At 32.8% G+C, this 13,407-nt stretch overlaps 1 protein-coding gene across 13 annotated transcripts; it reads left to right on the top strand.

Moving 5' to 3' along the window:
* The first annotated feature begins 2,148 nt into the window (after positions 1 to 2,148).
* Positions 2,149 to 9,154, top strand: LOC140882617 (uncharacterized). Of its 13 annotated transcripts, none has more exons than XM_073288725.1 (10): positions 2,149 to 2,345; positions 2,424 to 2,488; positions 2,592 to 3,024; positions 3,106 to 3,379; positions 3,482 to 3,576; positions 3,900 to 4,194; positions 4,698 to 4,909; positions 5,302 to 6,025; positions 6,419 to 6,782; positions 7,414 to 9,154. In XM_073288725.1, the coding sequence occupies exon 10, from the start codon at positions 8,097 to 8,099 to the stop codon at positions 9,003 to 9,005; it is 909 nt and encodes a 302-aa protein (XP_073144826.1). In that variant the 5' UTR covers positions 2,149 to 2,345; positions 2,424 to 2,488; positions 2,592 to 3,024; positions 3,106 to 3,379; positions 3,482 to 3,576; positions 3,900 to 4,194; positions 4,698 to 4,909; positions 5,302 to 6,025; positions 6,419 to 6,782; positions 7,414 to 8,096; the 3' UTR covers positions 9,006 to 9,154. The 13 variants fall into 13 exon arrangements, with proteins under 13 accessions (XP_073144826.1, XP_073144816.1, XP_073144822.1 ...); XM_073288715.1 differs by having other exon boundaries at positions 2,149 to 2,488; positions 3,900 to 3,997; positions 4,128 to 4,194; XM_073288721.1 differs by having other exon boundaries at positions 2,149 to 2,488; positions 3,900 to 3,997; positions 4,128 to 4,194; positions 4,664 to 4,909.
* The last annotated feature ends 4,253 nt before the right edge of the window (positions 9,155 to 13,407 follow it).

The following is a 13,407-nucleotide window of genomic DNA, read 5'->3' as shown; positions in this document are numbered from 1 at the left end:
AATAATTCCGGGCCTTACAAGTCAGTTGTCAAGAAAAAATACATTTCAAAAGCAGACTACACGTCAAGAAAAAGCAGTAGTCACAATTTTATTTTCAAAAGATGTAAAGATTATGTCGGCCAGCACAAGCAATTATTTTTCTTTACGACAAAAAAAAAAAAAAGAAGACAAGACATTTGCTTCAAGACAAAACAAAGGAAAAGAAGACAAGACGTCCACTTCGCCACAAAGAAAAGCAAAAGAAGATAAGACGTCCACTTCGCTCAATAGTCAAGATTCCCATCAAGTGCTTTCAAGAAAGCAAACGAGACAAGACCCTTCACCATTATTGACAAGGAAGGAATCCTACTACAGGCGTCCCTCAATTGCTATAAGAGAGCCCATTTCGAGAGCCAATTTAGACAGAGCAAAACATAGAGAGATAAATTCTCATATTTTCCCTCTATATCTGTTTTAAATTCCTCGATTCAATTCAAGTTTTTGTATTCAATCTTTCAATAGTTTTTGTATTTCATTCTTTGAAGATTATCAATAAAATAATTCTTCGATCAATCCATCTGTCTACTTCTATATATATATATATATATAAAACATAAACATAAACATAAACATTCACTTTGGGTTAATCACATATAAAATTTCGAAATCCGTGTTTTTAAATTTTGAGCATATATATTTTTGAAAGCACATATGAATAAGGAGATGAATCCTCAAAATATGAAAGTATGATGATGTATGTGCCAAGAATTCGAAAACCCATGAAATTAATGTCATATTTTTTCATAAGGGATGTTTATTATTCCACATTAATATTGTTTGTAATTAACTCTACAGCTTTTTAAAATATTCATGCATGAAGATTGATAATTGATTATCTTTGTTTCTCTTTTTTCTTTTTTTTTTTTCAGCTCAATCGTTAGGCTTGTCAATTTGGACCGGCCTACCAGCCGTCTAGCCGTGTTGGAATTGGGATAATTCACAACCCACAACTTGGATTGTAAGTTAAGCGGCCAACCCATCGAAAAATAAAAAAAAATCCAAAAAAATAAATAACGTGATTAAAAAAATCATACATAAACAATTATAAATAATATACATATTTAAATTCATCAGCCATACATAAATCACTGAAAATATATAATTTTTTAAAATTCATCAACTATACGTAAACTATTATAAATAATTTAAAAATTTTCAATTATATAAAAATAAATTTAAATAATTCAAAAATTATAAACTAAAAAAAAATTGATAAATAAAAAATATTTTCAAATAATATAAATAATACACAAATACACAAATTATTATATTGAAAAAATAAAAAAATTACCGTGTCGGCTCGCTTGGACCGGAGTCAGCCCATTTCGGTTAATGGGCCACCAAAACCACAATCTAGTTAACTCTACTTTAGTGGTGGAACAGTTTGGTTCGATGAGTCAAGCCTATATTGACGGCCCTATCAATCATTGGGTTTTTCAAGTTTGATTGACTTACTGATAATTATTTTACTTAGATCACATGATTTGATTTCAAATATGATGACATATTATTATTATTTTTTTACATGTGTTGCATGATTTGATCTCAAATATTTAATATCCACGTAACGTGAGTTGAAAAATTGATTTGCTCACAAAATATATCGTAATATCAATTAATGGTAAAATATTTAATTTAGGATACAAATTCAAATCGAAGTTTTTGAATTTTTTTAAAATTATTTTTGTAATTACATGCCATAATTTTAGATTCAAAAAAAAAAATTAATTATGTAAATATATAACAGAAACTCACGCTAGATATTTATAAGACGGATTGCTGACTCACGAAAGTTTACGAGTATTTACATATTAGTTACCATCGGTAGAGTAAATACTATAATGTAAATCTAAGAATGAATTCTTTAAATTATATTATAAAGTACAAGTTCAATTATTCATTTATAATTAATTAAGTTTTTTTAATATTTAGGTTAAAATAATATAAAATTTGTGCTTTTACGAATATAATAATGAGTTTGACAGAGATTATATTTTTTTAATTATACTAAAATTCACAAAATCTATGTATTTTGGAAAATCACAGCAAACATGTTACTACATTGTACAACTTGTACTATATATATCACTTCTCATTTTCCCTGTCGGATTTATTACAATAACTGGGGTACCTTTGCCATTAATTAAAGTCCAACAAATGAGATCTTTCAAAAAGGAAAAAAGAAAAAGAAAAATAAGAAAAAACCCTCGTTTACTTCTGGATTATATGGTTGAATCCATACGCTTCTCCGATTGCTATCGAATTGCATCTCTCTGTCAAATTTCTGCTTCCAGGCTTCGATTAAGGTTCTATCTCCTCTCTTTTTTTCTCCTTTCGATTTTCAGCCACTTTTTTGAAACAGAGATTTGGGTGATGGCCGATAGAGAGCTTGATCTGCCGGAGGATCTCATCTCAGCAGAGTCTTCCAATCGATCTTTGACCCTCAAAGGTAATTTGTGTTTCGTCGTACCATTTTACTGTTTCGATTAATTACTTTGATTTGAATTGGTGTTGCCAGCCATCACCATTTATAATTATGGGTATTGTTATAGATAGGAAACGCGTGAGGCAAACCCTTTAAACTCTCGGTCATCCTGTTGACTTGAACCGGAAGGATGCTTGGCGCCTTGGTGCGCCTGAAGAAGAAAAACGATTGGATAAGAATTGCTCATGAGCCTGATTCTGCTGGCCGTTGGCGTGAAGAAGAAAGGGAAACTGGATTGCTTGATGGAAAGATGTGTTGGCAAAGCTTCTCGTGCCATTGACAGGTGGCATGATGTTAGCAGTCACAATACTGGGCATGATGGCAAATGGTCTTCAAGATGGGCCCCTGATGAGAAAGAAAAGGATGCCAAAGTGGATAAAAAAAACTTATGTCAAGAAGGAAGAATCTCAGAGTGACGGTCAGTCAGTTGTTTCACATGCCAGTTCCGTTTTGGAACGTGAGTCTGAGGCTCGTGACAACTGGAGGCCCCGCAATTCCTGGTTAGTCTATTTCTTATTGTTTTGCACCAGGATTTGGACTTTAAAGGGGACGACTGGGGTACTCAACTGTTGGTTTTGCAGTAGGGCATGGTCGAGCTAGGCCTGCAGCAGTAATACCTCCATCAGTAGGTATAATGGGTGCTCCTCATGATGATGAGACTGAAATGTTTCAGGAGAACACAACATTTCTATGGGAACATTTTGGTATCCGAGGGCAAAACTCGTGGACATATATCGTAGACTAAATGTTGAAGATTATTTGGGTAACATGCCTGACAATTTGGAGGAAGTGACCCAGACGTCTCAAATAACTGCTGTTGTGCCCCTAGCCTTTGTTGCTCCTACTGAGGAGGAGGTGAGTTACAAATCTAATATCTTGTGTTATATTACTTTTTTTTTAACCTGCTTTTAGCTGGAATATATGTGGAAATGTGAAATCATCTTCCTTTTTTTGCAGGCCATTGTAAGTGACACGTGGAGGGGGCAAACTAAACAGCAGCGGAGTTTCTCACATTTCATTTAGGGTGGATGAGTCAACCAATGTTGTTGCAGGTTGTTTAAGCTTTTGTCACTTTACTAAATATGTATTCGACTGTGTTATTTATCTTTCTTGCGTTTCTTACCAGTGATATCATTCATTCATGATTTATTTCTTAGTAGAGTCGGGAAACTTGGAATCCACCAATGGTAGATAACCTGCCCTCTCTTCTGATGCTGCTGTATAGATGTCAGATGATGGATAACTTAAAACGATCAAATTTCTTGGGGTGGGGGGAGATTTTGATTACTGAAGTATTTTTGGGAATGGAATTTATGTTACAATGGCCTGAATGATTTTCTTTACTTTGTTTCTGTGAAAATTGTTAATTGTGCAGAAAAATGAAAAGTTGCAGAGGCTATATATGGGGAAGAACATGATAAAGCTGGCATGCAGATCCTTGATGGTGCTTAGTTTGATCCCGCTAAGCTCATGGTTGTAGATGCTGATGTTACCAAGATCTCTTTTTTTTTTCTTCACTTTTCTTGGGTTTTTGGGTCATTCCTGTTCGTTTTTTATTGTAATTTCAAATTGTGCATGATAACACTTTCCTAATAATGGTCAGGAATCAGGATTTCACAGTGAAAAGATTTGAGGCCTAATTCTTTTTTGGACGATGCTGCTAAGGACAGGTAAGAAACTTTTGATGTGCCGGGCTACTGTACTCTCATAGAAAATCCTTAAACTGCATAGATTTATGCCTTTGATTTCGAATTCTTTAGAATGATTTTGACAAATGAAGATCATGATTTTGAGAGGATACTGATTCAATCAGTTCTTTAACTACAGAAAATTTTCTATTGAAATATTTTAAGATCTTTTTTTGAACTATGACATGGCTTCCATTGGATATGTATGGAAAGCAAAACTACCGAATCGAGAAATATCCTATGGGACCATTCTTCTGCTGAGTTTTCTTTTTTAAATTTGATGCTTATGCAACTGACAGATTATTTTGCGTAGAATGGTTCTATGAAACTCAAGGGTTGGGTTGATTTTTAAGGGTTGTATAAGAACTTGCTATTTTTTGCATAATAGGGGGTCATCTTTATTGCTTTGGCTGCTAATCTTTCTTTATTGATGATTTCATCGTTTGTGTAGGAACTTCTGTTCTCACCCTCATTAGTTTAACCAGGTTACAGTCGCTCAGTTTTGAAGAACCTGAAAACATTTCCGAGGCAGCCACTTGTTTCACTAAGCTCATCTTGTCTAGAGGGGTTGTCTGAGGTGATTGCCGATCCAGGCATCCGAGGAAAGGGCCTCTTATGACCATTTTCGCTGCTTGGTTTCGTTCTTCCTAGAACGTGATTTAGCAGCCTTGCAATTTTTTTGCTACCTGATATTTCAGTTGGGCACCTCACCTTTCTTTTGTACCCATCACTTTCCCTCTTTGTGGTTGGATTTTGAGGGAGTTGATAATTTTGGTTTGGTGTGTTGGCGATATGTTCAGTTTCTCTTGAATGTATATTTTGACCATTTAGGTTGCTAGCAGGCACTTTGATGATGTTACTGAGTGCCTTAAGAAAGAGGTTGTGTGATGGTAACATTGTCCCCTGCTACCTCATTCATTGGTTTCATGGTTGAGGGTTTGATAGTAAACTGTTGTGTTTTTGCGCACTCAATTAAAGATAATTGAATTTTCCGTTTTGGAATTTGTTTATTATCTTCATGGTTTATTGCTCTAAACAACTTTTGGCCTTTTTTTATGTTGACGTGCTGCGGGTTTTTTTTTATTGTAGGGATGAGGAGAGAAACAAGAGGGAGCAATATGAAAGAACCAGAGGAATCTGGAAAAAGACGCTCCTTTTGGACGAATGTCATCTGGTAGCATCGGTGATGTCTTGGAAACATCATTCATTGACATGCTTAAAAGCAATACTGAGAAACCTTCAACATATCAAGAAAGCCAAGCTCAAGCTACTGGAATTTCAAAGTCATTTAATGGGGGATGCATGCTCGGAAGAAAGGTAGGCATAACGAACCTGCTCTTCTTGGATTCAAGGTTATGAGCAATTGGATCATGATGGGTGGGATACAATGGTTAGAAGATTGAAGAGTCGAGCTATGTTGTGCTTTTGCTCACAATGGCTATCTGTTGGACACGGTATGCCAATGCTATTTTTGCATAATAAGGGGTCATCTTTATTGCTTTGGCTGCCAGTCTTTCTTTATTGATGATTTCATCTTTTGTGTAGGAACTTTTTTAGTCATGCTGTTCTTACCCTCATTAGTTTAACCAGGTGACAGTCTCTCAGTTTCGAAGAACCTGAAAACTCCTTTCCAAGGCATCCACTTGTATGACTAAGCTCATCTTGTCTAGAGGGGTTGTCTGAGGTGGTTGCCGATCCAGGCATCCGAGGAAAAGGCCTCTTATGATTTGTCGAACCATTTTCGCTGTTTGGTTTCGTTCTGCCTAGAACGTGATTTTGCAGCTTGAAATTTTTTTTTCTACCTGATATTTCGGTTGGGCACCTCACCTTTCTTCTGTACTCATCACTTTCCCTCTTTGTGGTTGGATTTTGAGAGAGTTGATAATTATGGTTTGGTGTGTTGGCAATAAGTTCAGTTTCTCTTGAACATATATTTTGACTATTTAGGTTGCTAGCAGGCACTTTGAAGATGTTACTGAGTGCCTTAAGAAAGAGGTTGTGTGATGGTAACATTGTCCCCTGCTACCTCATTCATTGGTTTCATGGTTGAGTGTTTGATTGTAAACTGTTGTGTGTTTGCGCACTCAATTAAAGATAATTGATTTTTCCGTTTTGGAATTTGTTTATTATCTTCATGGTTTATTGCTCTAAACAACCTTTGGCCTTTCTTTTAGGTTGACGTGCTGCGGTTTTTTTTTCCTTGTAGGGATGAGGAGAGAAACAAGAGGGAGCAATATGAAATATCCAGAGGAATGTGGAAAAAGATGCTCCTTTTGGACGAATGTCATCTGGTAGAATTGGTAATGTCCTGGAGACATCATTCATTGACGTGCTTAAAAGCAATGCTAAGAAACCTTCATCATATTAAAAATTCAAGCTCAAGCTACTGGAATTTGAGAGTCATCCAATGGGGAATGTATGCTCGGAAGAAATATAGACATATAGAACCTGCTCTTCTTGGATTCAAGGTTATGAGCATTGGCATCATGATGGGTGGGATACAATGGTTAGAAGATTGAAGAGTCAAGCTATGTTGTGCTTTTGCTCACAATGGCCATCTGTGTGACCCGGTACGTCAATGTTTTAATTCCATGTCACAAAATGTCATGGTCTGCCAGCCTTGGAGTTTTTATATGTTGTTGTCTTGTGTCGCAATGTTCTTCTGTTTTTCACACCTTGAAGAGTTTGATTGTGTCAGGTTTCCAATTTTTCGACAACAGTGATCATAGTGCGCAAAGGGGTCTTTGGATAGGGGTGTAGATGAGCGGGATTGAGTTGAATATGTTGAAAATTAAAGGCTTGAATTTGGCTCGAAATAGATATATTCGAGCTTGATTCGAAACTTGAAAAATTTTAAATTTTTGGTTCAGATAGAAAAATTCGAACATGTATGCGAGCTATTTATTAAACATAAATATCCGAAAGGCTCGCGAACAATCGAACTATAGAATTTGGGATTGATCTCAACTCGAAAAAAGTTCTAATGTGTTTGAGTTAAATATTTTTTGAGCCGGTTCGAAAAGTTTGTGAACTGGCTCGGTTCGTTTACTATCGAAAGCAAGGCACACTATTTTTAATTTTAAAAAAAAACATTTATATACTACTATTTTTTAGGGTTTATGCATTATGTTGGGTCTAGGCTTTGCAGTCCATTTTTATTAAAAAATAGAGAAGCTTCAACTCACGAAAGATTCTCTCCAGGAGTCACGGATCAGAGAAAGGGAAGAAGACCCAGTTGTGCTGAGGGAATCAAAACAGTGAAGAACCTATTTCCATTTCTTTCTTCCATTATCATTTTTGTATACGTATTTCCCCTTTTAATTTACTCCAACATTCCCACGAAATTGTCACAATGTGCTGTTGATAATGTGTTTGTTGAATTGTTTAGAACCTATTTCCATTTCTTTTTTCCATTATCATTTTTGTATACGTATATCCCCTTTTAATTTACTCCATTTTTTGATCAATCATTCCCACGAAATTGTCACAATGTACTGTTGATAATGTGTTTGTTGAATTGTTTAGAACCTATTTCCATTTCTTTTTTCCATTATCATTTTTGTATACGTATATCCCCTTTTAATTTACTCCATTTTTTATCAATCATTCCCACTAAATTGTCACAATGTCCTGTTGATATAATGTGTTTGTTGAATTGTTTAGAACCTATTTCCGTTTCTTTTTTCCATTATCGTTTTTGTATACGTATATCCCCTTTTAATTAACTCCATTTTTTGATCAATCATTCCCACGAAATTGTCACAATGTACGTTGATTTATATATAACTACTGTTGATACTGTGTTTGTTGAATTGTTTTGAATGTGCTTTGACTATTTGAATTGAATATATATATTTTCTTTTCCAGTATTACAGTAGGAACGAATGGCCAATTGGGTAGCGTCGGCGTTGTTGTTGAATATAAACAAATATCAAGTGGTCCCGGCATTATTATCGTTTTTGTGCTACTTGACAGCCTTTGTGTATTCGTTGAAAGTTGCTGCAGTGAAATCCCTTTTGGAGAACTCAGATGGTACATTGGTGAGGTGGAAAGTATTTTGTGGTTTTGTGATTGGTTTTATGGCGTGGAGAGTGTGGATCTACGTGTCAAAGTGGTTAATTAGCTGCGAGTTGGCCCTTCGTGAACAAGCAGGTACGGGTCGGGGGAAACTACTTTTGTTGGGGCTTAGGGCACCAGCATTGACTCTCTTCCCGGTTGCAGGGGCCTATATCTCTAAATATTTCACAGGCATAGACGGGACCTACGTTATGGCATTGTTGGCAGTATCTGTTTTCCTGATCCAACTTACCTTTCCTTATGAGGATGATTTCGGTTCTGTGGACACGTTTGAAGGTGTCCACCTTCCGATTTTGCCCCAAATCCACCAACATTTCTTGATTGTGTTTGGAATTTCACTCCTCTACTACTCGAGGAAGTTTGTTGTGTTTCTCGTTGAAGAGATTGTCAAACGGCGGCGAACGCCACTACCACTGTCGCGACGACAAAGGCAAAGGCAACGGCAACATCGAAAGAGGCAGAACCAACTGCTGCTTGGATTGGGCGAGGATCTCGGTATAGATCTTATTGGCATGAAGTATCTACGCCTACTCGTAGATGAGTCGAAGTCAATTGTTGCTGTGGGTGAGGATGAGGAGCTTCAAAGAGCTTTAGAATTTCCTACAGAAACTGTTGATGCAGATACCTTGATGTTTTATAGAGAGAGATTGTTTGCTTTGAATCGCTATACCATAACGGCCGAGGAATATCTGGACAGCCTTCCTGTGATAGTTTAACTACTAGTTAATTAATAATTGTCTCAAATTTGTTTAGAGATAATGCATTAGGGGGTTGGTTGAATTCCTTGCCCCATGTATTGCCTCATTAATTGCACATGGTTGTAACATGTCTCCTTAAATGAGACTCATAGATACATTGTTTTTCACTGAGTTCTGCCATTGGTTTTTCATTATTATTGTTGTTTTCTCTCATTGCTTGCTCTGGATCGTAATTTTTTTTTGGATGCATTGACTTATGGTTGAAGGCTTATGTGGCTGTCTGGATTCGTGTCCAGGTGGTCATTTTCGGTTTGTTTAATCTTTTTTAGAATTCTTGGCATGTTGTGGGGTTTTAGATGTTTTATGCAACGTTTTCAAAATCGGAACGGATCGGATCGGCCGGTTCAATCGATTCCACCGGAAACCGGTTACTTTTCGGTCCGATTGCTCCTAATTTATGGTCAAAACTGAACAAGAACTTGTTGAACCGATCAAAAAACCGGCCTAAAACCCGTCAAGAATCGTTTCAACTAGTTTTTCGAATTTTTTTGTTATTTTTTAAAAAATAAATTTTTAATTTTAAAACATTATTTGGAATTTGTACTTCATTAAAATATTATTTTAGTAATTTTTTAAAAAATTATTTAATTAATTTATTTTTTAAAAATATACTCCCTCCGTTTCAATTATATAGTCTACGTTTTCTTTTTTGTTTGTTCCAAATACAGTCATATACTATATTTAGTAATTTTTTTGTACACTCATTTATTAATATATCCCTATTAACTACATATTGAAAATTGTGCAATCATTTTTTAATACATTAAATAGGGATAAAATAGGAAGTTTGTATAAAATTTACTTTCACAATAATTTTTTCTTAATCCGTGTGAAATAAAAAGTAGGACTATGTATTTGAAACGGAGGGAGTATAACTAAAATTAATATTTTGAATATATTTATATGATTATTTAGTTTTCAAACTATGGTAAATCTATATATTTTACTATTTATATACTATTTTAGGTTTTAAAAATTTATAATATATTATTAATTATATTATATAAATGATTTTTCGGTTCGATCGTTCGGTTAAAACAGTCCGATCGGTTGGACCGTTTTTTTAAAGTGAACCGGTTCGATTATCGGTCTGTTTATGAAAACATTGGTTTTATGTGTTTTTTGTTTGCATTTTATTGATATTATATTAGTTTTTCTTTGTTGTTTGCTTATTTCAGCCGTGTTTTGACAGCAATTCGCCCGACCATGTATCTATTTCCATACGATAATCTTGAATTGGGATATCCGGATCAATTTACCCAAAACTTATGAATTTCGAATTTTGTTTTTATTTTCTTCTTTGTTTCTAGATACTTCAATATTTTTTCAGGGCTAATTGCATCCACACCCCCTGTGAAAAGTCTAAAAAGCATAAAACCTTTTAAGAAATATTAATAGGCTAATGCATCCCTCAGTTTTTTAAAATGTAGCACATTTCACCCATATGTTATACAAACTCAGGCACATTTATACCCTCTCATAGAGGTTTTTATGCTAATTTTTTTAAAACATAGGGTCTTACATGCTATTAATTTTACACATGGGGTTTTATGTTTTTTAGACTTTTCACAGGGGGTGTGGATGCAATTAGCCCTATTTTTTCAAGATACTCTTTTGAAATAAATTAATATTTTTTAAAAAACATCTAAAAGAATTATTTGATCTTTAATATGTATATTATTTTGATTTTCAAACTCATCACTAGTTATAATTAATTCATCTATCTGTAGAGGCTCATTTCTTTCTTTAAAAGAGAAATTGTTAGTAATATCGTAGGAATAAGAGGAATTAATTAAAAGATTAGAAATCTTGTCTAATATTCTTAATTTTAATTTAATCTACAGTAATTGTCAATACGTTCTATTACATGTGGCAAACATCTCAATTTCTCCGCACTATTTTATGGCAGATGTTAATGGATTATGATACAATAAGGCATTAAATAAAAGTTTAACAATCAAATTTTGCCTTATAAACAATACTCAAATTTATGATACAATGTTACACAAATTTTGAGCATAAACACATAGAACGAGTGAGAAAAGGACAAGGAGAGCAGTTCAGTTGAGCAAGTAGTCATTTGAGCGAGTAGTTCAGTTGAGCAATGACAAGTTAATTCAAGAACAACCGAATTTTGAAATCAATATATATATTTTTTTAAAAAAATTTAAATCTGATAACACGTTTTTAAAAGATTTTAGCATGTATGTTTAGGTTCAAATCCTAAATTTGAAATCGTTTTTAAAAGATTTTAGCATGTATGTTTACGTTCAAATCCTAAATTTGAAATCGATATGGTCTGGTAAACTTGTGAATTAGTTGTATAAATATATATTCTGAATACCGTGCTCCGTTTGTGATCTGTACTGATCTCACCATTTAGATGATAAACATATAAGATACTGATATCATTTAGTCACAAAACTCAAAAGTGAATTGGGTGCATAAAATGATTATGTTATTTAATAATGAATGTATGAATTCTGTTCGGATATGTATATGCATATGAGATTATGTGAGTGTTTGGTTGAGCTTATAAGATCTCCAAAACACCTTATAAGCTCCACAAATTTGTTTGGTAAAAAATTTTAAAAATAACTTTATAAGCTGTCAAAATAAAATGTTTTACAACTTATAAGCTATTTTAAAAAAAGTAAAGGAAGAGATCTTTTTTCAAAAAGATCTTTTTTTAACATTCTATTTTTTTAAAATATCCTTATATATTTTCATAAATCTCCAACATATTCTCTACTCATTAAATATTAAATATTATTTTTTTTAAAAAATAAAAATCACATAAATTTTTTGAAAAGTAAAATATTGAAACAATTTTATTTGTTAATATATGTTTATTCTAAAACTATTTTCGTATATGTATAATTCGAAACATTATTTTCATAGAATAATATTATTTTTGGTAATTTTGACAATAAAAAGATCTTATAATACCTAACATATCAGCATCTTTAAGTTGTTTAAAATAATTTTGCCCAAACACTTTAACAGCTTATTTTTAAAATAAGTTCTAACAGCTTATAAGCTCGTAAAACAGCTGTTAAGCTCTAGGAGCTTATAAGCCCTTTTTAATAAGCTTAGCCAAACACCTTCTATGTTGAAAATGATTTAAAAGTTGGGATGATTGCTCAATTTACTGAGTGAAAACATATCACTCACCCACCCAAAACATCTTTAGATAAGAACGAAAAATAAGTCGAGAAAGAGACAAAACCAGTTGTGGGGCTGGTGAAGGAGGATCGAACACTCTAATGTTTAGTTATGTTAGTTTAATTATTTAGCTGCCACATTAGACTTTGTTTCCATTTAGTTTATTTTCAATTAAGTATTGTAAAAACAATTTAAATTCAGTTTATGGAAAGACAATGCAAATTTCACTTTAATTTTATGACCGAATAGACAAGTCAAAATTTTGAAATATGAGACTTGGAAAAAACTCCCGATTCAATCCTAAATATTTGGACATATTTCCGGTTCAGTCCTAAATGTTTGGACGTTCCTGGTTTCATCCCAAATGTTTTCAAAAATTTCCGATTCAGTCCTGAATGTTTTTACGTTCCCGGTTTGGTCCCAAATGTTTTTCAAAAGTTCTTGATTCAATCCTAAATATTTTTACATTGTCGATTTTGTCCCAAATATTTCTCAAAAGTTTCCGATTTGATCTTTTCATCTACTCGTGTGTTAAAACTAACATCGCGCAGTGTTTTATCATTTATGATTGAGTTTTATATTATTTATTATATATTTAACATTAAAAAATATGTAAATAAAACACAATTTTATTAGAGTTTTTATCCAAATTTAAATCAATTTTATACAATGTTCAAAATTTAATGATGCTATTTCACATTTCTATTAATTTTGTTATATTCTCATTCATGTTGCTTGCACATTTTTTTTAAAAAAAATTGGAGGTTGGAAAAAAATATCTTTTTAAAACTCTTTTTATAAATTAAAAAAATTAGTATATGAAAAAAATTTACTATTAAATAAACTTAATTTCATCACACTACTTCAACGGTGGTCAAATAATTTATTATATTTTCTCAATTGTTAACCATAACTATTTCTTCTCTTGAAAAGTTTGTTGAAAATTTCAAATATTTTGTGAAATAAGTAATACTAGTTATTTGCTAAAACATTTGTTTATTTTTTTGTGATTGATAATGTTCTTAACTATAAGATTGCACGGTTCAATTATTGTTTTATTTTATAATTTTATTTTCCATAATTTAGATTGTATTTTCATTTGAAAGACATTATTATTATTATTATTATTATTATTATTATTATTATTATTATTATTATTATTATTATTATTATTATTATTATTATTATTATTATT

This window comes from Henckelia pumila, chromosome 2 (genome assembly GCF_033568475.1).
Source record: "Henckelia pumila isolate YLH828 chromosome 2, ASM3356847v2, whole genome shotgun sequence".
Classification (NCBI taxonomy): domain Eukaryota; kingdom Viridiplantae; phylum Streptophyta; class Magnoliopsida; order Lamiales; family Gesneriaceae; genus Henckelia; species Henckelia pumila.
Note: the sequence above shows the minus strand (reverse complement) of the source record. Positions and strands in the feature narration are given on the sequence as shown.

Bases quoted from the DNA above. Each gene is read 5' to 3' on its own strand.
- LOC140882617 (XM_073288725.1), top strand. From the start codon at position 8,097: ATGGCCAATTGGGTAGCGTCGGCGTTGTTGTTGAATATAAACAAATAT.